At 40.4% G+C, this 24,279-nt stretch overlaps 1 protein-coding gene across 1 annotated transcript; it reads left to right on the top strand.

Annotated features, from left to right (window-relative positions):
- The first annotated feature begins 495 nt into the window (after positions 1 to 495).
- SUDS3 (SDS3 homolog, SIN3A corepressor complex component) lies at positions 496 to 22,846 on the top strand. Its single transcript, XM_080559148.1, has 12 exons — positions 496 to 925; positions 2,444 to 2,513; positions 3,510 to 3,565; positions 3,983 to 4,054; positions 5,579 to 5,598; positions 6,146 to 6,302; positions 10,441 to 10,536; positions 12,068 to 12,129; positions 13,034 to 13,055; positions 13,835 to 13,940; positions 17,996 to 18,080; positions 21,344 to 22,846. Exons 1-12 carry the CDS (start codon positions 511 to 513, stop codon positions 21,440 to 21,442), a joined length of 1,260 nt encoding a protein of 419 aa, XP_080415274.1. The 5' UTR covers positions 496 to 510; the 3' UTR covers positions 21,443 to 22,846.
- The last annotated feature ends 1,433 nt before the right edge of the window (positions 22,847 to 24,279 follow it).

Below are 24,279 nucleotides of genomic sequence, written 5' to 3'. Positions count from 1 at the left end.
AGCGTTTAGTACAGATCTGCTAGAGGCAGTGAGAATAACCGGTCCATGCTTCCCAGGTGGCATGCAGTTTCAGGAAGGAGCCAAATGGCACATTTTCCCTGAAATGCCAATGCGAGGCTTTTTCCAACTGGCTGTGGCCATGTATTTGATTCGGTTCCTGCATACGAGTCTCACTTCTTGGTCCTTAAATTTAAAACCAATGTCCAGTCAGGAGAATAACATCTCTGACCAATGCAAGGTATTCATGGTGGGTTTGGATGTTAGTTTTATGAAAGCTGGTGTGGAGGAGCTGCTTCACCTGGGTGCGTGTGTGCTTGCAGTGCCGTGCTGGCCTTTGGACGAGGGCATGGAGAACAAGGAAACTGTTTGTCCACGGAAAAAACAGAGTGGGAAAGCCGTGCAGGTCCTTGGGCAGGCCCTCTCCAGCAGGACAGGGACTCTCTGTGGCAAAACCCAACCACACGGCTCCAGGGAGGCCAAACCCCCGCGGCTGGCGGCTGCCGCCCTGCCATGGATTCGAACCCGCGACCTCGCCCACCGAGCCCCGCCCGTGAGCCCGCCCTGCCGCGCAGGCCCCCTCCCTTAGGTGCCCGCCGCATTCGCCTGCACCGCGGCGCTGGGCGCTCAGGCAACAGCGCGGGCAGGCCGGGAGGAAGCGGAAGTGGCGGCGGGGTCCTGGCGCGGTTGCCGAGCAGCCCGGCAGAGGCGGCAGGGCGGGCGGAGGCGCGGGCGCGGCTCCCGCTGCGTCCCGGCGCCATGAGCGCGGCCGGGCTGGTGTCCGCCACGCCGCCGGTGTCCGCCACCCCGCCCGGGGCTCCGGCCCCCGCCATGCCCCCCGGGCCCGAGTACTACGAGGAGGAGGAGCTGGAGAGCGCCGAGGAGGAGGACGGCGAGCGGAGCGCTCGGGCCCGCGACTCGGACGAAGGTTGTGGGCGGCCCGGCCGGGCCGGGGCTGTGGTGGGCAGCGGGGGGCCAGGGAGGGGGGGAAGGGGAAGGGGCGAGAGGGTTGGGGGGAAGAAGGGCTCTGAAACTGCAGGAAAATGCTGTGGAAATGAGGGGTCGGTGAGTGCGTGAAGTTTCCCGTGGGAAACGTGAGGGGAACTGGGGCTGCTGTGCGGGTGTGAGGAGGCAGAGAAGGGGAGCGCCGGGAGGGGGGTTGGGGGGTTTGGGGTCACGGCTGGGGCAGGGGGAATGCGCTGGAGCCTGGTGGGGGGATTGCTGAGAGCTTGTGGGGTGCGGGGGCTCGGGGGAGGGTGGAGGTGAGGGAGGAGAGTGTGGGGAATGAAGGCAGGGGGTGCTAGGAGGGGTTAGGGGGTTTGTGGGGGGATTGGGAAAGCAATGCAGAAGGGAAGCCAAAGTGAAACCCAGAGCGTCCTGGGGTCCAGGGTGCATAAAGTAACAAGTAGGGGAGGTGAAAAACAGCCCTGTGACGGTCCCAGGTGCTCTGTCAGCAAAACTCCTCCATCAGATCTGTGTCTTTGTGAATGAGGAGCTGGAGCTAAGCCTGGAGAGCCTCAAAAAAAAAAAAAGCTGAAGGTGTTTCTCTGTAGCTTAAATCAAATCTTTATTGTTTCTTTTTTTTTTTTTTCCCTTTTAGAGACTGACAGCCCTGCCCATACCTAGGGAATATCACTGCAGTTTAGGCTATGCAGCTGTACACTTTCTATCACAACCCCAGCCCAGAAAAACTGACTTCTCCTTAGAGAGGAAGGGGTATTTCTTATTCATTCTTGGCTACCCGAGTCTTACGGCTAATAAATGTGTAAAGAAGTAGCCAACAACTAGCAGTTCTGCACTGGTTTATTTTGTAGTTTATATTATTTCTCTGTAAGGTCAGGGCTGTCTTTAGTAGTGTTGGTGTTTGCTGTGTATGAATGCCAGAATACTTCTGTGCAATGCGTAGCCAAGAAGTCAACTTCAGATCATAGCAAGTAGCTTATCTTTAGTGAGGCCTTTGTAGTAAACCATAACAGCATCTCGTCGTAGTATCGTCTGTTTGGAGTGTTTCAGGTCGAGGTGCAGAGGCATTGTGAATCAGTTAGAGCTGTTTCAGTCATAGCCTTCCACAGAGGAGATTATTTCCTGGGTGAAACAATAGGAAGGAGGCTGGGAAACGTTCTTTGGGGTCCTAGGGTTGTGTTACCGTCTCACTTTAGTATTTGTAAGCAGTAATGTTGAATCTTAAATTAGGAAGAAATTACTAGAGTATCTTAAGTCGATGCTGCTTGAACTTCATGTAAGCTTTGTTGCAAATCTACTGGAGGATTTATCTGGGATAACTTGCAGTTGCATAAAAGATGATTCAATTCTGAACTTATCTCTGCAATTGCTTACTTGGTTATGTATTTGAGGTTAAATTGCCTGAGTGTGGGGTTTTTTAGTTGTTTACTATGTTTTTTTAATGCTGCTTTAGTTTTAGCATATTGTTCTTTACCTCACTTAGATACTGAGGATGCCAGTGAGACTGACCTGGCAAAACATGAGGAAGAGGACTATGTAGAAATGAAAGAACAGTAAGTAACCTAATAAAAAGTAGTTCTGTTGTTGGGGAGCGGGGCAGGTGCGTGTCTTTTGCATAAGCTATGCAATGTTTTGGGCTAAGATTTGTGTTTTTAAGTTTCTACACCAACGTAATAGCTAATGGGTACATATTTCTTCTCAATTACTTTCTCAGTTCAAGAAACAAGTGCTGTTTCGAACAAAGACAGGTACAGGTTCCTGGGAGCAGCTCAGTTTTCCTGCAATTGAATCCCTCTGCAGGCAGATCCTTTAAAGAAAACAAAGCATCTACTTGATACAAGCCGTGCAAAAAGCAAGGTGTCTACTCACATCCCTTAAGCAACAGAATGCCAGTCTTGTCCAGGAAGAGCGGCTTTTTGGAGACTTGAAATAGTTTCTCTTAATGTTTTGGAGCATTTAGTGTTCTTTCTTACTGGTGGAGATGTTTTTTTATACAGTTGAGGAAGACTTGGCCTGTGTTAAACCACAGATACGTGAGAAAGGAAATGCGAGTCTGCAACAGAACCAGGAATAGACTTTGCTTTTAGTTTTGTTTTTGTTTTTTTTCTTTTCTTTTGGTGTGTGTGGTGGAGATTTTTTTTAAATAGATGACGTCAAGGTCTGGAAATGCCTCCTCTTTTATATGTAGGAAACTTACACACCTCAACATTTGACAAAGGAGCAGAATGATTCTGTTGTAAAGTTTCTGGTGTCTGTAGATCTAAATGTCAAGACAGGTTTTCACTTTAAAAATAAGTCTATTTTTGCTGAATTGTTACGGAAACAATTGTTTGCTTTGTAAAACTGATGGGGTTGCAGGCGTTTTAGGTGGAATGAATGAATGATGATCTTTTATTTGAATGACAAATACTCTTCTACTTTCTTGTTTCCTGAAGTTTTTCTGAAAAGGTTTTAGTTCAGCGTAAACACGTTGTAACCGGAGGAGAGGGTGAAGTAAACCATGCCTGTTTGCTTTGTAACATAAAGTTGTGTGTGCTCGAACTTTGCAGGATGTATCAGGACAAACTGGCATCTCTTAAGAGGCAATTGCAACAATTGCAGGAAGGTAAGCTTCAAAGGGGGTAGCTTTTTTTCTAAACAATTTTCAGCACTCTTTAAAAGTACTGTTTGGTTGGAGGACGATTGCAGAGGTCATAGAAGGATGGGGATTTTTAGATGCTTCACTGGTGGAATATTGGCTCCCTGTTTTGCTGCTTATGGAGAAATATCAGCTACTTTCCATCCTTCTTCCCTCCACGTGCTTATAGCTGAGCCTCTGTGCAGTACAGAGTGCATTTCTTAAAAGCAGTCTTTTTGCTTTCTGAGAAAACAGGGAAAATGGTTATCAAAATAAGCCAGAACTGTAGTTTCCTGATTTCAGATGTTACTGTTTGTGTGTCAAGTAGCGTACTGCCCTTTGAGGAGCACTGAATACAAGGAATAATTAAAATTGCAGTTGAAATCCCCAATTTATTTCAACTAGGTACTCTTCAGGAATATCAGAAAAGAATGAAAAAGTTGGACCAGCAGTATAAAGAAAGGATACGAAATGCAGGTAAGCTGGATTTCTTTCAAAGATGATGCATGCACCATAAATGCACAGTTTTTGTAACACCTGAAGCAAAATAATGGTAATTCTGCCCTTTAAAGAATGGGAACTTGCTGCAGTGAAGGGTTGTTCCCTCTCTAAGGGTAGCGTGTAGGTTTTTCTGGGTACATGAAGTGTGATGGATTTTTTCTTGATTTTTTTTTTCCTTGATCAGCGTTGTTCACTAAATGCCAATAAACAGTTCTAGTCTTCATTTCTTCATTTGTGTGAAGTAGAGCAAGTAAAAATGTTTCATATATCTGGCATCATGACTAACCCACAGTCTTCCTCTTTGGCTTGTTCTTTCATGTAGCTTGCGTGAAACCTCCAGGTGTACTTCTTTGTACTTGCGGGAATAGAAGTTAGGGCTGCCTGCTTTCTCAAAGATCTTGTTGTGCCCTAGAACAGCGAATGCAGAGGAGTTGCTGCTGAAGGTGTTACTCAGTGCAGCCATGACACTGAGCGGGCTGCCTGTACTTGCTTTTCTGGCTCTCTGTTTCAGGAGCACAGGCCCAAGTTAATCTTTAAAGTGCTTAGCTCTTAGCCCTTCTGGGTAGCCTTTATTGTGTTACTGCAGAGAAATGGCTTGGGAACCAGATTGATTTGCTTGCCTTCCATCTTGTTCTCTTTCCAGTAGTTTGTAATCTTGGATACCGAAGCAGGGCCTCTTATAGAAGCTGTTATATGAGAATAGGAAATGTAATTTTTTTCTTTTAGAGAATTTGGGTGAATTCTGTAACGCCTGGGCCATTATACTGGGAAATAAGACAGGCAGTGGCAGTTGTGTGATGCCTAATATATTCCAACTTTTCAATAGGGCAAGCTATCTCCTTCTAAAAGTGCTTGGGATGGTAAAGGATTTGCTTGAAGAATTTAAGCTAGTTGAACTACTACTTGCTGACAGGAATCTGTCTTCTGAGATGAATTTCATGTGTGTTACAGTGGCATTCCAATAATATTGGGATGTATTTGATAAAATTAAGACTAAATGCAAACTTGCCAGCCAGAAATGCAAGGAGCGGTGCTGCAGCATCATATTTCTTCCACAGGAGGGCAGATTGTGATAACTTGGAACTTTATGATAAAAATCCGACTGCATAGTATGACAGGATGGTCTTGTGTTTATCCTTCCCATGCTGAGGGTTGTTTTTTGTTCTTTTTTTTTTTGAGCATGCAGATAACGAAGTAATGGTTACAATTTACCCACTGACCCATTTACTAATTTACTGGTGGAATTAGTAGCTGATCTGAAAAGAATGGCTTACTGCTGTGTAAGCTTTGCAAATCTGCTTGACTATCTGTAGAAAACGTCAGCTAACAATACATTTTTGTCGCTTTTCCATGGCTACATTATTTTCAGCATATAACTGCAAAGTGAGGGTAGAGGTGGGATGAGCACGTACGCTTTTGTTGCAGTATCAAATGACTTAAAATGTTAACTGATTCTGTGCATCTTTCAAGATAATAAATTGAGTCTGTCTTGTCTTTCAGAATTGTTTCTCCAGCTGGAAGTAAGTACTCTTAATTTGTCAAAATACATGTTAACTGTATACAAGGACTTAAACCTGCAGTTTCATCAACTAGTACTTGTTTTTGCCGTTTTTTTCCTGTAGTGTTGTTACAGTTGAATATAGAATACTGATGATATTACCTCAAGTCAGACTGCCATTAAAATAGACTTAAAAAAAAAAAAATCTTGTACTGCTGTACGCTGGTTGTGTATTTGATGGTTTAAAATGGTTGTTTAAGCTTGCTTGAGGTGATAAATGATAGTGATTCTTTAAAATCTGAAGAGCTTTCTGCTAGAGACTTGATAGGTATGCACCAGTAAAATTGGTTTAAAAAATTATTTCTTTTGCTGATAATAGCTCTGCTTGCTTAGTCATATTTAGATGGTTTTCTGTTTGTTTTATTTAAATATTGATAAGCTGTAGAACTAGCTATAGCTTTGAACCGGAAAGCTAATCAAACCACAGCAGTTGAAAGAAGGTGTTTCTAAATCATTGGTTTGGGACATTGGCTCCTCAGCTAACTGTTTTATCTTTTGGTTTGCATTAGACAGATCAGGTGGAAAAAAATTATGTCAAGGAAAAGAAGGCAGCAGCAAAGGAATTTGAAGATAAGAAAATTGAGCTTAAAGAAAATTTGATTGCAGAGTTGGAAGAGAAAAAGAAGATGATTGAGAATGAGAAGCTAACCATGGAATTAACAGGAGGTAAGAAACAAGATATGCGTTTGTCGCTTGTCTTCCCTGCTTCAGTACTGCTTAGGGAAAAAAAAGATTTAAAAAAATAGCAGTGCTGATTTATACAGACAGCTAGTCTGGCTTTAAAACTTTCCAAATGTCAACAGATGTAGAACACGAACTGGTAGTCTTTTAGTGGGGAGTGCAGTTCATAATAAAATTCAGTGACCTGAATTACTAACAGATAAATCAACATAGTGTCAGTGAAGGAACAGAGTGGACAAGCTTTCTTATTTACTTTTTCTCCTTTCAAAATTGAAGAAACTCTTGAGAAACCTTGGACTTTGTCGTACAGCTGCAGTCAGTCACTTGGGTTTGGAACATTACGCTAGGCTAACAGCGTGATGCGTCTGTATCTGAGTGGTTGTCTCTCTTCTGTAGGTTTCTTTTTGGAATATTTGGGAATTCCTCTGGTGGTACCTGGTCATGGGGTTTTCCCTTCATGGTGCGTGTTGTAAAGCCTGTGATGTCTTTTTTACTACTGTCAGTTTAATACACTTTCATTGCTTAATTATGTGCCTTTACCAGAAGGGAGCTGTAAATCTTCCAAAATAGAAGGGTATGTAACTGTAAGTTAGCTCAAAACATTGTATACAAATTGAATTCCTATAATTAATGACCTTTACTGTTTGAATGAGTGGATTTTGTGTGTGTGTGTGGCCCAAATCCTGAAGGGTCCTTATCACTTCAGTAACAAGTAGTGTAGAGTTCTTTACTGATTCTGGAAAGCTGCAGGTAGTTGGCTTTGAAAGGACTGTGTCAGTCCTTCAGTTGTGTAGCAGAACCATAGCCAGGCTGGGGTTGGTGTCCTCCCTACAGCTGGTTCAAGGCAGGAATTTACTTTGCCCAGCTAGTGTCCTGTATTTCAGACTGTAGGAAGAATGCAGTGTTACTGTTAGCAGTAACATCATTTCCCTAAATTGTGGTGGCAGTTGGAGTCAATGTAATTTAGCTACTTTTGTAACTGAGTTCTTCCGGTGAACACCTACCAGATGTTCATGTTTTTTCATTAGGCTGGTGTGAAATGTATTTTCATGATACCTTACTCCATATGCAGGGAGAAGGGATTCTTTAGTTCCTGTGATCTGGCAATAAAGCTACTGAGAAATAATGCAATAATGACCTAATCAGTGGTACCAGGTTTTAAACTGTCCTTTTTTCCCTCCAGTAACAGATCTTTAAGAAGCTAAAGGCAGGCAAACAATCAGGGTTGAAGTGTGCTACTTAAAGCTGGTAAAATAGATGTCCGTTAGCTGCATTGCTGCCCAGACTCTGGAAAATGGACACTAAATGGACACATTTCTTTTACAAAACCACTTGGTACCCTTGATGCCTCGGCCATTCTCTTGTCAATAATGGTTGTGGTGGAGTTATAGTGGTAATTAGCCTCTTTCACAGGTTGTGCTGCTGTGGTGCTGAACCCAAGGTCTGATTTGATTTCCTTACAAAAAACAACTGCCTCACTTTATGGACCGATAACTTTGGTTGTGTTGCTGAGGCCTGTCCATGAATTAGACCTTTTTTTGTCCTTTCCTAGTAGCTACACAAATTATGTAAGCTGATAATTTAATTAGTGTTCAGAAGGGAGAAATAAAACCTGTTTGGACGTAGTTGAGTGCTTTTGGCTTTGTACAAACTGTTAGTGCTAATCTGGTCTGGAAAACACCTTGTGCTGTGCTGCTTCCCCGATAGTGGTGTTCTGGTTTGTTAGTTTGTTCAGTAATGAAGTCTAGTCTGATCTTACAAGCTGTCTGTGTCTTAGCCTTATCTTACTGTTATCCCTTGCCTATGTTCGCCAACTACTAAGTTGGCATACAGTGCTAATCTTGCAAGCAAATTTTCCTTAGGGAATCAGGATCTGACTAGATTTTAGCTCTGGAAAATCTGGGTACCAATGTTCTAAGAATCCGAAGGAATTCAATTTCTCTGTCAGCGGGACTGCTGTTAACATCAAGACGGAGATTTGCAGAGTTGAAGGGAGACTGAGCAGGAGTAAAAAGAGGTATTTAGAAGTAATGTGTCCAGTCTGGGGTCCGGATAAATTATCCTCAGGAAAGCCCCACCATTGTATGTCCCAAAGAGGTGAGATATTTCATCAGATACAACTCGGGGAGAAGGCACATAAATAACTGTGGAGAATCAATCCCTTCTGCGTGTGCATGTGCTAGGCCTCCCTCATCTCCTTCCTCCCAGACTAGCAGAAATGCAATCTGATTCCTTTAGAACTAGCAGATTTTGTTCTGAATGCGTGCAGGAGGCCAGGAAATGAGAACACTAGAGCCTGCGTGGACTTAGTGAATTTCAAAACCTATAGAAGCTCAGTGCATGCAAGAATGCAAGTTGGCAACCTGATGATGGGCTGGTTTGAGTGCCAGGACTCACCTGCAGTTTCTTTAGGTTGCAGCTGTTGTCTCCTGGAGCGTTGCATGGTGTGGGGTTCAGCTGTTCAGCCTCACGCAAGCCTGTATTTCAGGTTAAATCTGTTGGTACTTTAGCAGCTTTCTTTATGAAGTTTTCATGAATCTCTCAAGAATGTCGAAGCTCTTCAGGTGTTTCGTGGTAAATGGAATACTTTCAAACTATTTTTTCCTGAAAACTCTCTTTGGTGCTAACTTTCAGCTGACTTGTCACAATTTAATATGCGGGGTGCTAAGATAAAGAGAGAACAGAAATGATGTTTCTGCCTTATTCACATTTTAAGCAATACAGATACCATCTCTGTGACGACTCATTTCAAATTTTTCTTTAAAAAAGGTGAAAAAGCCTTCTCGGCTTGGCTGCATATCACCTTGAGCAAGTGCTTCAAACTCCTCTTTTGAGGCTCTTGTAAATCAATCATAACAAATGTGAAGGATGGCTTCCATTCAGCACAGTAACTTACGTTTTTAGTGTCTGCAGAGCTATTAGTGTTCGGTGTTTTTCAGTCGGCTTTGAGTTGCAGAGAGGTTTCCTTTGGCATGCTCTTGGTGGGTGGCACTTCATTTTTTATTTTTTTCATCTTTTATCATAATATCTTTTCCTTTGATGTGCGGAATGGCCATCCTTGTTCACCCTTGAGATAAGGAGAAAAGTAATTTGATGTGTTTTGAACACATCAGAACGTTGATGTATTGTTGCTCAAGGATGTAGCATCTAGAGGGAGCCACAGAAGCTTCATATACGTAAGTGCTATCTGGGATGTGATTCATGTGTACTTAAAGATAAGCAAATAATTCATAGCACGTAGAAGAGGTGAAATGATGGTTTAGCATTTAAGATGTGGTCTCTTCCTTGCAAGTTCAAGGTATCCTCATAAATTAAGGAATATTTTGTGTGAGTTTCAGAGTAAAGCAGGGCAGTTAAGATGACCTGTAGATATTTGGACAAACTGCAATGCAGATAATGATGAGATGTTTCAATTTTAGACAGATTCTGGCTTTTTCCCCAGTGCAGAAGCTACAACTTATTTCCTAACAACTGTTGCTTTGGGAGTTATTAATTAAGTTCATTTTATAAAACATAATTTGAAACTTTTTTAGATCATCTGGATTTTAATCCTATTTGTGTTCAAAATTGTTCCACCAGACTTGTATCAGTCTCAGTCTTGAATGCATTTACCATCTGTATTGCTTGGACAAACTTATTTTTCCAGCTTGAAGGCACAAAAAAGAACAGTTGATATGTAGGTGATGTTTTGTGTGCTATTACCTATTCAAGTTCTGCTAGCAAAGACCTCCGTGAACCCTGCCTTTTAAGTGGTCTATTTACAAGCATATGTTTGGCTTTAGCATGAAAAAAAATATCCCTGAACCCTTGTGCTTTGTCATTGTACTTCAGTTACCTGCACCTGAAGGAGCTATTGAATGCCCCTGAAATAACTGTGCAACTTCCAGACAGCGAAAGCTGTAACCATGGCATCACAGCACTGATATTGAACAGTGACCTCGTATAAAAGAGACTTTGTATTCACTGTCAGCACTTCCAGCTTGAATGCTGGAAGCTATCATGAAAAAAATCCAATTCTCTGTGCAGGAGAGGAGACATCATTTTCCTTGTGCTCCGTGTAGAAAGTTTCTGATTATGTCTCTCCCTGTGGTCTTATCTGCTCTCCAACTTCATTACCCTACAGATTCTATGGAAGTGAAGCCTATCATGACGAGGAAACTGAGGCGACGACCAAATGATCCAGTTCCCATCCCAGACAAGAGGAGGAAACCTGCCCCTGATATCCTTTTACACAGTCGTTGGATGGCTTTTCTGTTTGAAGCCAGCATTCTGCCTGCGAGGCAAAATGCATCAGTGTTGTTATGTATAGGAAAGAAAATGAGATGAGGTGCTAGAATCTGATTTTCATCTAGGAAATACTGAAACACAACTTCTCCTGTATATTGTGTGATAAACTAATATAGCACAGCTAGTCCCTGGATATCCCTTACTAAGACAATATAATCACTTAAACTTCACAGTGCCATGAGATGACATAGGTGATTTTTTTTTGTCAGCAAGATCAGTTTGAATTCCTCTGGTAATTTTTTTAGAAAGGAAAAGCTTGAACATTTTACCTAAATGTTGAGGCAATTGATTCCATAGATAGGAAATGGCTTTTTCCATGAGCCAAAGCTTTTCTCATTTCAAGATGCGACAGGACATTTGCCAGAAAGATCATATTTGTCATATCAAACTAGTTTTTCCATTTCTGATAAAGGCTTCAGATATCTAATACAGAAAGATGCATAGCAAAAGCAAGGAGTGCTAGATTTGTTCTTTGAATAATAAAAAGATGAAAATCCGTCTTGTCTTCATATATCACAAGAAACAGTAAAACATGTATATGTAATCCTTCTCTCCTGCCTCGTTGCATGTTTTTGATAATTAAAATGTTCTTTGGCTTTTGGAAATATATGACAGCAGGCACTTTCTCTGTTTGTATATTAAATTCACCTGGAAAGGGAGGCAATGATATTTGCTTTGCAGAGGTTTATTATTAGATTCCAGACTTGTTTGGCTTAGATTAAAGAAACTTATCCTGTGACTCCTGAGTGACTCACATTTTCTGAAGGCAATATCAAAACTTAAAATTCTAGGATTCATGCAGGATAGTCAAGAGCACCTCCACTTTTAATTAACCTCTTTTTAGTTGGAGATTCTGTTCACTTTTTCTAAAAAAATATATATCTATTAGCGCTCATATCTCACCTGAAATAAATGAGTTTCATAGCAAACGTGACCTATTAATTGAGCATGATAGAGCAGCCACAGTATGAAACTCTCTGCCTTTCAGCACTGGAGTAAAGATCCATCCCTCTCTCTCTCTCGGTTCCTCCTACAGAGTTGCAAACCGCTGACTTTTTTTTCCTAGATTTAGGTGAGATTCAGCTTAATTTTACAAAGCTTGGAGCGAGTCTGTTGTGTTTCAGCTTCCAGATTTTTCCTTTTGCGTTGCTGTAGAGAACAACATTGAAAATGCTACTGATTGCCTATATGAAGTAAATGTCAGTGCACTAAAGGTTTTTCATTGATGGTTATATGTGAATAAATTAAAATGATTTGGCACTGTTTATTGCTAACGATGAGACTGTGGAGATTGTCTTGTATTAATTCATATGACAAAGAACAGCTTAGTGTAACACCCGTATTAAAATCTGATGCAGTTTTACAGAAACCTTGTGGCTTGTGTTCAGTGAAGTGAAATGTCATTGACTTGTAGTTTGTAGCTTTGCTTGTCAAGAGTTTATGGGAACCTTAATTCCGGATACCTCAGTTAAATTACCTGTTGACTGATGAGCAAATAATGGAGGACCTGAGAACCCTGAATAAGGTAGGGATTATGGCTTGATTTGTATTTATTTTGTAAAGAAAGCTAACGTTCTTCCCTGAAGAGCACAGAGCTGTCTGATGTTACTGTCTGACACGTGGGACTGTTTCACCACAACAGACTTTCTAAAATAACACAATAAAAGATTCAGCAAGATGGTATCTCTTCCCTTCTATTGTAATAAGCTTAATTAACCTAATTAAAATGACTGTCATGCAAAAATGTTACCTTTTGTCAGAACCAAGTGGTAAGCTATCTTAAGGAGTGTTTCTCTCTTCCTCCTCGTGGCTGAACAGATGTTAATGTTGTATTCTGTGAGATCACAGGCTGCCTCTGTTTCAGGCCTTTGTGGGCTTTCTTTTTTTTTTTCCCCCTCCCCAGTCTTGCAATACTTCCCCAGACTGGTTGGGGTGCAGTGTGTATGTTTACACTTCAATTTTTTCTGGATTTCATTTTCCTACTGCTTTCCTGCTAAATGGTTGGAGGCTTTTATGATTCATCATACTAGATGGCTGTTCATTGAGGTTTTTGAAGATGGTAATGGAGCATGCCTACTGTGGCAGCTGTAGAGGTCTCTCTAATAATTTACATGCTGTATTTGGTGTGCCCCAAGAAAAGTTGGATCACATTCAAAGAACGAAGTGTGTGAGATGGATTAGGTTTTGGCTGGTTTTGGTGGACTATCTGAATGCTCTGAGAAAGCTCCATTTCTACACCTTTAGTATCATGAAACTCTTTATCTACACCTTTGAGTGTCTAGGGCATACTATTCTGGTTTTGTTATGCCACTTAACTGTACATTTAAAAATAAGAACCATATGGAAAGGAAGACCATCTTAAGTTATTACTATAGCCTTTCTTGGCTCATGTCAAATCTGTAACACTTCTTTATTCTCTTTCCATGTAGCTTAAATCACCCAAGAGACCAGGTGAGTTAACGGTTGCATTGGAACTTGTTCACAACCATGTTGTTTTGAACAGAGATTTATACTGTAGACTTCTTCATTGTGTAATTCTTGACTCCACAATTCGACTGTGTAAATGTTTTAACTGTAATTGCTGTTCTTTGGGTAGTTACTGTGGCAAACTGGGGTGCTGTGCGGAGTCCCTTCATCTCTTGTTGGGGATGGGAAGGGAGCAATATGCAGCTTTAGGTGCCTGAAACATTTGGGTGACATGGGACAACTTGAACAACTTGGGACAATTTGAATTGTCAGACAATTTAGCTGTGTTAAAAGATCTTTTCGTAATATTCAGATGCACCTGGACAGCTTAGCTGTTTGTATGGTAGATAAAGGTTTGAAAACTTAGGGTTTCAGCTTTTTAGATGGGTCTAAACCCATCTAAACACATTATTTCAAGAAAGAGCAGTTCTAACTTGCGATAAGTAATCCTGACCCTATTTTACTACTTTATTATAAATTAGAATTTAAAACAAATTGAGGACGTATTGCCTTTCCCCTACCTATCAAAACTTCTTCAGATGTTTGATCTATTTCAGAAAATGTTATGATTTATATAAACAAGGTAGAGGTTGAATTATTCATCCCTGTAGAGTGTATTTTTCTGATGGAAATCTGAGTTTGTAGCTTTTCTGTGTTTTTTTTTTTCTGCTTAACATGACCTTATTAATTGCTATGTTAAGTCAGATGTGCTGCTGCATGGTGGACACAAGCTACTCTTTAACTGGTCTCTTTTCTGTTCTCAGCCTCTCCCTCCTCCCCTGAACACCTGCCAGCGACACCAGCAGAGTCTCCAGCACAGCGGTTTGAAGCCCGGATAGAAGATGGAAAACTCTACTATGATAAAAGATGGTGAGTCCCAGTAAATTTCTGTTTTTAAGCAGTCTTAGCCTTGTTTTGTGTAGACGTGAATACTTCAAAGAGGAATTGCTTCTTTGAAAGAATTTGGGGACAAAACGCCTTTGGGCAGGTATTAGCCATCTTCCTCCAAGGGTTAAGCACCACCATGACTTTGGTAAATGGTAAGTGATAACGGAGTGTTCAGACCTCACAGAGTTTCTGGAGTAACTACTGGCTTGACTCCATGATTTAGCTGTCCTTCTGTTCAATTTTGTGCACTGTGACACTTGGGAAACGTTTTTGTCAAACCTAATCTTATGTAAGAGAGCCACCAATGGATGCAGTTTGATGTAGCGGTGCAGCTTGTCAGCTAGGATACAGAAGCGCTGGGATCTCAGGTACAGCTGCTGCCCGCTGTATTCACCGTCCTTGTGCTCTGGTTTGTAGTACGCTAGCCCATCATTCCACAAGGTGGCAGAAGAAATGTTGTTTCACAATGAAAAATGTTTCTAATAACAAATCCAAATAACCTTTAAAGATCAAATCCACACAAGAGAGGCAGCTTCGGAATTGCTGCTTGGATTTATCACTAAGTTTTATGGTCATCTAGCTGCGGAAGCCTTACAAAATGTGAAGAAAATATTAAAAATTTCACAGGAATCTTAGTAGCTCTTAATCAGAGACATGCAAAACTAGATAATCAAGGGAACAGTCTGGTATTCTTTAACCAGAAAGCGATTTCGAAGTAGTGTGCCTACTTTGGTGTTCTGGTGGCTCAAAATAACTAGTATTGGGGTTGTAATCTTCTCACTGTCAATAATAAGTATGGAATTTGTTGTCTACACGGCAGTTCTCTTCTACAGCTTTTCCTTTTGGTAGTCTTCGGGTAGTGAAGTTTCATCAAGGGTTCAATGTATACAGCTCTGATAAAAGCAGCTGCCTGCAGCTTAAACTTCCTTGAAGCGTAAACCAGACATGAACAGGCTACTTGTTCCTTCACGAATGTATTAAGTTCCTTTTTTTTCTTGTGTAAAGCTACTATCCTCTAGGATATATTTGGAAGAATAAACTGTTCCTTAGGATTTTTAACCATGCAGATGACTGTAGTGTTGTATAACAAGAAAAATAAGATGGAGTTTGGTATAATCAATCAGTAAAACTCTTACCAAGTTTAAACTTGGGAGTGCTTCTGTGAGCCCAGATGAATCTCAAAGGCACAGTCTCCCTCTGAAAGGTGTCCAGTTGGGATGAAAAACGTTAACAGACACAATTGGATTCAGCAAGATGAAAGTCACAGGGGCCTCACTGTCAGGAATCCTAGTTGTTGCTGTCCCCTCTTCTTTATTCTTGTATGCAGGTTTAAGATAAGTATTTTATGGTTGCAGACTGTAATGATCCTGCTTTTAGATTTTGATGGATAGTAATAGTACTTTTGCAAAGCAGCTGGTATTTTAAAGTAATGAAGAAACTTTCGATAAGTGGGAGGGTAATTGTTTCTAAGGTGTATTAAGGCTGTAGCTGCTGGCACGTGCCAGAAATAATAAATCTGACAGCTCGGGAGTGACTTTCTCTGTTTCCTGACAGTAGCTATGAAGGACCATTACCTAAAGTAGTGGCCTTCCTAAGGTCTTGTGGAGGTATTTCAAAAGCATATCTCCAAAGCGGAGGCTTAGTGTAGGGAATTTCGGAATGTGAAATTAGACTTCAGGTTTTATTCTCAGTCTGTTTGTTCTGCACCCCCACCAGACCCTAAAATGCAGTTCTCTATAAAACAGCCATCTTCTTTTTGCTTTTAGCTTTGCCTGCATACAATAGTACAGTGATTTTTTTTCAATCTTCTAGTGGACATGCAGCTGAAAATCTCAGCCTTTCAGCAAAATATTTTGAAGCAGAGAGTGGAATTATTTCTGCTTGCCTTGCTTGTCATCGTGGTGTGGTTTACTTACTGCAAAAGTAAGGGGTGTCTGGCACTTTTCCTTCTCTCTTGAAAGACAACTTAAATTCCACTGTATTTTTAGTCTCATCTGTTTTCCTGTTAAGTTCTACCCCTCTGTTCCCCTGTGGGTGCATAAACGCTGCAAAAGGCTGAGACGTGAATGTGTTGCTGAGGTACATGAGGTTACTTTGGTTGACCTGCCTCTCTGCATGTGTGGGGCTTGAGGCTGTTTGAGACCTACTCAATGAAAAAGTGTTGGATTTACCTTATCTTACCTTTTCTGTGCATAATTAACATAAATTTCCTGATGGACAGCAACTTGTGAAGTAAAATCCAGAGCCTGGAGCCGATTTCATGTGTGTCATTAGCTTTGCAATTCATTGATAATTAAAAATTTGAAACAAACAGCTTTGAGTGAAACCTATTTCATCATCGGTGCCTGCGCTGATCTCACTCAAGAGTTTTCTTTTGTGGTGGTGTCTTCTGCACTCTGAAACTTGTGCACTGGTAGTATCAAGATGATCAGTTCTCCTTGCTTAAGCACTCACAAAATGTCATGGTAGAAATACCAGTCCATCAGTGTCCTATACATTATCAGAGCGAGGTCTGGTTTGTAGTAGCTTATATGGTTTCCCTTACATCGATTAATGATAATCAATAAATTTGATTAACTGGGATTTTTGGCTTGTATCATTGCTGCTATTGCATTGCCTTGGAACCTGCTGATACCCTTTCTGTTAAAATGAGGGAAAAAGAAGAATGGTTGGGCGCAAGTGTCTAAAGGTTGGAGAAATGTTTTTCTTGTTATGTTTTTTTGGTTGTTTTTTTCTTTTTTTTTAAATTCTCTCGCCCAGCCCTTTGATAGTTAGTACTTTTGGGATGCCGAAAGCCACCGCTATCATTTTGTTCCTGGCAAGCAGTGTGAAAATTCTGAGTACATGAGCCAGTAGGAAGAGATTATGGAATAGACTATTGGAAGACTTCCATATTTACAGTATGGTTATTGTAGAAATAACTGCAAAGATTATGCAAATGCATGTATTTTGACAAATGGCTGTCAGCCCATCAGGCTGCGGGGAGTTGCATGCTGAGGAGATCTGCGTGGTGAGTCTGCAGCTTGGATTTCCCTGTTAAATATGAAGCACATCATGATTAGGTTGAAGGCTGAAATACAGATATGCTTTCATAACTAAAGCATTTTGGTGCTCTCTTGACTAAGATAATTTACTTGCAAATAATGTTTCAGTGTAACTGGTTTTACCTACAGAACTCTCCTAAGCAAAATAAACAGAAGCAGAATTTTGTCTAGCATACTTTGCAGCCCGTACCAGAAACGTGGTGTGGGTGAAGAAGGTAAGACCATGAAACCAAGCAATTTGGCTATGAATTTTGAAGGCTTTTTACTTTTTCTTAGGGCATTTTGTATAAAACACAGCACGATTAAAATGTGATGTAAAAGTTAAAAATACGCTTAGATACTTTGTGCTTATTGTGGGCAAATATAGCTTCTCACAGAGTCACACCTATCACTTTGATATAATCTTCAATGTGTTCACAAAATAAGACTATTAGAAATTTGAGGTCTCTGTTTAAACAATAGACTGCACAGTTGGATTGAATCCACTTCAAATTTGTTGTTACGTTAGTGTTCTAGTAATTTTTGGGGGGGGCATGTAAATAAACCTTTAGCAGCTGATTTGCTTTGTCAGATTTTATCTGGCATAATATGGAGTTGCTGTCTAAAATCTATCCTGTGTCTGAAGTGTGAAAATCTAGTTTGGTTAACTCTAAGCATGGGCTTATTGTGAATCAGTGTCCCATCTCGTGTCTTGGTGCTCTGCCTCTTTCAGATATTAAATCTGTTTTTAGTAATCTGCTTTGAGAATTGAATTCAAATTGAGAGCGCTTCGTGCACTGTGAAGCTGCATTTAAATGCAAAGTGTGTGTGGAGGATCAGATCACAGCTATGCCCCAAAGATGGGGAAAGTGGTGTGGAAAGAAAAAAAAACTTTGTATTTATTATCTCCAAATACTTTTAGAATCCTGTCTTTATCCATCTTACTGTTGTTTACCTTCTCAGTCTCCGGACAGTTAAGGGTTCAATGTATTGTCTGTTGTTTTATTTTTGCAGGTATCACAAGAGCCAGGCCATTTACCTGGAGTCTAAAGAGAACACTAAGATCAGCTGTGTCATCAGTTCTGTGGGCGCCAACGAGGTAGGTGGCTGCTCCGGGATTCATGGGTCGGTTCAGGCAGGTAGACAGCAGTTTACTAGGGCCTAAGAGCTAGTACTACTTTCAGAGAAGATGTAGTCGTTTGGTGTCTAAAGAAGCTGAATATAAGATGAAACTGAATTAAGGTCTCATCCTGGGGTAGATCTGAGATGGGAAGAGCCTTGCTGTTGCTCTCTGAAAGGTGATCCTACATTTTGCAAATAGTAGTTTGGCAGACAGGAAAACGGGGAGAACTGAGATGTTGCATCTCCTTGGTGCTGCACGGCCAAATTCCATTTCTGTTACTTAAAGCACATATTTACAGCTCCTATTAATGCAAAATAAAAATAAACCCCATTTGGAAACCAGGAGAGGATAAGGAAAAACTTTGTCACCAAATTGACTTCCTATAAGGGGAGAAAATTCTTCCTGCTAACATGAGTATTTATGCTGTGAAGTAAGCTGGCATCGTTCATCACCTACACAGAGATGGAGGGGGTGAATCATTTGTCAGAGACAATTTCCTGTTGGCGAATGATTAAGACTTAGGGAAGCAGGTCAAGAGAGAGTTGTGTGCCGAAGATTGATGTGAATCTCGTTGCAATATAATCTTACTGTTTGAGCAGTCCATTAGTTGGGCATCGGGAGCACTTTATTCTTTGTAGATTCCAAACACTTCAAGGAAAGAAATGGTAGACTTGAATGCACTTCTCTTCAATCAGACAATAAAGTAGCTTTAATTTGCTTTGGCAGTTAAGGGAAAATACTTTGGTTTCAACAAAATGAGTTGCATATGGGATGTGCTTTGTATCACAACTGTTTTCCTTGCTCTGTTATGCTCAATGGTTGTTTATTTAGATGTAGTAGTGTGCTAACAGATGTGGTACGAAGATAGTGCTGCTAATTTGATTGGAGTTATTGCTATTAACTTATAAAAATAAAACTCTTAATCTTTTGGAAACAGCTTACCTGAAACCTGAGGAAAATGCAATTTCTTAGTTAGAAATTGCACTTTTTAAGTGACACAGTAGGTTTAGTTTCCTTTTTCTGAGGAAGGTTTGGGAGAAGGCATGGCAGTTAATTTCCTTGTGATGAGTTTCTGCAACAATGTAAAGGCAGGGGAGATGAGAAAAAAATAGTGAAATGAGGGAGTGTTCTTAGGAGTGCACTGTGCAGCTCTGATTACATCACTCGTTTTCGTTTTGCAATTGTTTTTTGAATCTTTCTGGGCTCTGCATAAATTTAGAAGCTAGAAGGCAAATCTGGATTTGAGATCTCCAGTCGTAGACCAGAGTTATAACTTGAGAGCATTTCTAAAGGAAGTCAAGTCAATTCAAAGGAACTTTACTGAAGGTAAAGGCACAGAGTGTCTCCCCAACAGCACTTCCGTTAAAGTTCAAAGTGGAAAAAAAAAGTCTTAACTGAGGAACGTAATATTATGACATAAAATTGTTGTCTTGTGGCTGAAAAAAAGAAGGAAGTAGTTAACTGTGTATCAGGCATCTTTATTCATATGAAGGTCTAAATTACTTAAACTGGATTTGAATTTTGGAATTGGCTGTGGGCCTCTCCAACAGTCTGAGCTATGACGATCCAACTTTTTTTAAAAAAAAAAAAATAATAATAATCCCATGTGGTTTCTTTGGAAACTGAGTCAAATTACTGCATTGGTGGAAATCATTGGCCAAGCACATGGAACCGATTCAACATTTGAATTTTTACAATGACCTCTTCAGTAGGTACAGAAAAGAGGTTTCTTCCCATGAATATATTCAGCAATATCAGTTTATTGGAAGTTGGAAAAAGGAGTAAACTTGTTTTTCTTTACAGTTTAGGAATAAAAGAAATTATGGGATGGCTTCGGTTGTTTCTGTTTGCCATGTCCTTTCAGTTCTTTAAATTAATAGATGTTATCTTCTGATGGCAGAATACATTGTATGTCTAAAACACTGGTTTTAAGTTCAGAATATGTCTTGATTCTTTTAGTTTTCTTAACAGTGTGGCACGTTTTAGGGTTAATAGTAATTTCACTGTGTTCACTGAAAATGGAATTTTCATTTTCCTCCAAATGAAGCTTAACAAAAACTGATAACTTTAGCAAAAGTAGCGTGCCATTCCATCATACTGTGATAGAAAGCAAACTGTCCATGTTTACTGTTCTATGCAGGCACTCAGCTTCTAGACGTACGAATCCTCTTGGTTAGCAAATCTTACCAAACACTTGGAAATGTTGCAATAGAGATGATTATCAGTAAAGGTAGATTTTAATTTCTCTGGGGAAATAACTGAAGTACAAATGCAGGCAAATATTAAATTTATATTCAGGGCTTCTCCTAGTAAGGTCAAATCGTAATTAAAATAATAACTGTATAAATCTACTATGCCAGGCTTCTAGCTAATACGATATCTAAAAAAACAGTTTGGGATAAATAGCATTCGGGCACTGACTTTATAAGCCTTTTCAGTGGGAAATACTGGGCTTCTGTCCTAAAATATTCTAGTATTAAGAGCTGGAAAACTCGTATTTACCATGCCTTTATTTAAACGTGTAAATGCATTAGAATAATAAAATGCAGAGGAGTCTTGTTCAGATTTGATTTTTTTTAAAGTACAAGTATTTGGGTCTAAACTTCTTGAAAGTTATTTTATTTTTTTAAATTCTCTGAATGGCTGCTTCCATGGAAGCAATTTGTCCTTTGAAACATACTATATATCTGCAAGTTCTATGAATTCTTCCAGGCAGGTAGTTAAAAAAGAGGCCCTTTTATCTTCAGATACAGATTATTTAATACATTGTGAGAAATGCTTCACTGAACAAAATTAAGAGTAAGCTTTTCATTTGACTAATAGTTACTTGTGTCTGAACAAATCCCAGGATAGGTCATTTTTATGATCTGTGGATCTAGAGAGACTTATTCTTGATTAGGTAAAGCTTAATGCTGGAGTTCTGGTAAGAGCTGTAGCAGAAGCAAACTTTGCTTTCATGGTGATGCCTGGGGAAAGTAATTATTTTTGATGACTGTTTTGAGTGGAAAGTTAAATTGGTAAAGTTAGAAGTGTTACTTAGTTTTCTACTGAGGTTGCAGATGCCTGATGTGGGGAGGGAAAATGAATTAAGTTGAATCATCTGTGCACTCTGAGTAACAGATTCTTATTGTTAGATCTGAACACCTGGAGTTATTTGGCTGCATATTACTTACTGTGGGATTTTTCCCTTTTTCTCCCCAATGTTTTCCCCCTTGCCCCTCTCTCTCTCCTTCATGCAGATCTGGGTGAGGAAAACCAGTGACAGCACAAAGATGCGAATCTATTTGGGACAGCTGCAGCGAGGTGTTTTTGTGATTCGTCGACGATCAGCTGCATGACTGTATGCTCTTCCTTGCTCTTTTTTTTTTAATTAAAACCAATAGACAAACATCTAATGGGGAATGGCGGTCTGTTCACTCTCATCTTAGCAACAGAGAACACTGTCATGACCTCTTATGAGACACTTTGTGGCTGGCCACGTTATCCACAGTAGTCCTAAAATCTTGAGTGATACCCAAGCACTGCCCTGGACTATTTCTGGACTTTGCATCAGGCTTCTGTATGTTTTCTTTATATTCTGGGTGATTATTTAAGAAGACTTTGCATCATACTTTTTTCACCATTGTTTTATGGTGCATAGATTGGACTTGTATGTTGAAGGCAGCGTAACATTTCTGTTTTGAATCAGACCAATGGAAGAAACTTTGCTTGTCAAGACCTGAGGTGGCTTGTTTTTTTTATTGTTTTCCTGCAAGGCTCAGGATGTTGAGCAAAAGGAGACTAATCCTGTCAGGTTCAGTTGCAGCTGAGATGCATCTGTAATATCTGGTAAATAACACCAGCTTTATGGGATGAACTGGTTAAAGACTCGAGTGTTGAGGCTTTTTTGGGAAAGTCTGATCAGTTTAGAAACTGCTGAAAATCCAGTTGATTTTAGGTAGTTAAGCAGTCACATGTGGCTAATCTGAAGCTTCCATTTCTCTTCACATTAAAAAACCCTTCAATGAACCTGCAGAGAGTATGTCTATACTGCTATAGTAGATTTCCTGAAATAGGCAGATGAGCATAAAACAAAGGATTGATTAACTGGGCTTTGCACGTAGCAAGACTATAGAAACTATGTGAGTATAACCATTTGTACATGTAGAGAAATGAAACATAAATACCAGTTTCTTTACTGATGCCTTGGGAGTAGTGGGTCGTGCTGAAATGATGCTGACAGAAGATACTGGATCTGTGGTGTCCTCCAAAGAAGTCTGGTACGGAGTGGATAGCTGTATTGACATGCTCGTAGTGTACACCTGAAACCTTCATTCCCTAAAACATCTTACAAAGGTTTCCCTTTGAAGGGTGTTTTAATTACTGGAGATAACACTGGATTTCTACACTTACCCTCCAAAAACACAAGAGTTAAAATGTTCAAGTGTTTATATGATGAATGTACTCCCTTCCAAGGTGTTTAAAGATCTGACTCTGATCTGCCTCTGATGGCTGAAACCACCAGTACCGTGTGTGACTGTATTGGCACGAACTCCACAGCACCCTGGCAGCACTGTCAGATCTCTCCCTTCTGTGCAAATCAATTTTGTGTTCCTTCTTTTGATTACTGGACAAAAAGTTGTAATTTCTGCCTTTCTCTATCTGTTAGCTTGTGAGGCATCTTTTTGGTTTTGTTTTTCAACTGCATTCTTGTTCAGCATCAGTCTAGCCTTTTTCGTATCCGGATAAATGACTGTTTTAAACGTCTGTTTCCATTTCTTTTACTTGCTGCGGTTGGGTGGCAGTCACATCCCAGTAACTAATGCACATACACGGATCTGGAGCCGAGTGTTACGGCTGAGCTTCTGATGCGTTGCCTGTTTGGCTGAAACACCTTACGTACTCTTACCGTGTTTAGAGTTTGAACTAGGTGTGGAGCTGTGGTGGGGAAAGGAGGCGATGGCTGCCTCCCACCCCTGGAAAACGTGCCATCTTTGCTGCAGTTATCCAGGTGGAAAGCAGCAGGCTGTATTTTGTCAGGTTAAAAGCATACTTAATATAACTTAACATTCTCTGCGTGTGGCAGGTTTTTATAAGATGATGATGTACCAAACGGGATTTGTCACTGAGCCTTAAGATGATCATCGTAGTTCTTATAATAAAAAGCGTTAGGTAAATAGCAGGATTTATTTCCTGCCTATATCATTTTATTAATTCATATGTTTTGGGAAATAGCTGGAAACTTTTGAGCAGTTTTGGGAAGATGTCTCGCCAACCTGCTAACAGCAGGCGATCTCTCTACTGCTGTAATTTGTTACCTGTTTTAGGGTAACTTTAAAGGTATTGGTAGAGGCATAGAAATGTAGCAGTTCTCTTAGAGCCAGGTGTGATATAGGTGCACATCATATAAGCTTAATTACACAGCTTTGGCACCGCAGCTCAATCTGAATCACCATCAGCTCACCATTTCTATCCCTAAGCAGGGGAGGGGGAAACAACAGCTGCTCTCACAGCCCAAAACTCGTCTTTCCAATAGCTATGGCCTTAAATTGCAGGACTTGGGGTGGAGGGAGGACTTGCACCCTACCAAACCTCTTACTCTGTTCTGGCACTGATCTTGGATGTTCAGAAAGGAGGTATGATGTTCTTGGTAACTCCCTTCTGTTCCCTGTCCATTGTCAATTTCCCCACTGCCCCTGAATCAGCCTTTGAAATTTAATATCTGCTTTTGACAGCCCAGAGTGTGGTCTTATAGCCCTCTTTTTGCTAATGTTTAACTACTACATTGAAGGTATTTTGTTTTAAGGCTGCTTAATGCATAGTTTCTAATTTTAATGAAATGAAAGTCTTTCTTACCATAGCTGATCATTGTAAAAAGTAAATTCTTCTCCTTTAACAAAGCAAATGAATATTGTATCATTTCTTTTTTTCAAGCAGGCTGTTCTGTAATGGCCTGTGCCATTTACAAAGCTGGAGGTGATAAAAATGCGGTGTCTGATTGTGAACACAGGGAAGCAGTACATTTTTTTAATCCTAGAAGGGTGCTCAAAGTGTTTGGTGGTGAGGATGAGCCATTTGGTCATCAAGTGTATAGACAGCTGTAGAAATGAGGATTTCCTGCCACTGGTTGGAAAAAAAGACAAGTTACTCAAGGAGATGGACAAGGTCTTGCTAAATTTCTAAGAGAAAATTGTCT

This window comes from Anser brachyrhynchus, assembly GCF_964034855.1.
Source record: "Anser brachyrhynchus genome assembly, chromosome: 17".
Taxonomy (NCBI): domain Eukaryota; kingdom Metazoa; phylum Chordata; class Aves; order Anseriformes; family Anatidae; genus Anser; species Anser brachyrhynchus.
Note: the sequence above shows the minus strand (reverse complement) of the source record. Positions and strands in the feature narration are given on the sequence as shown.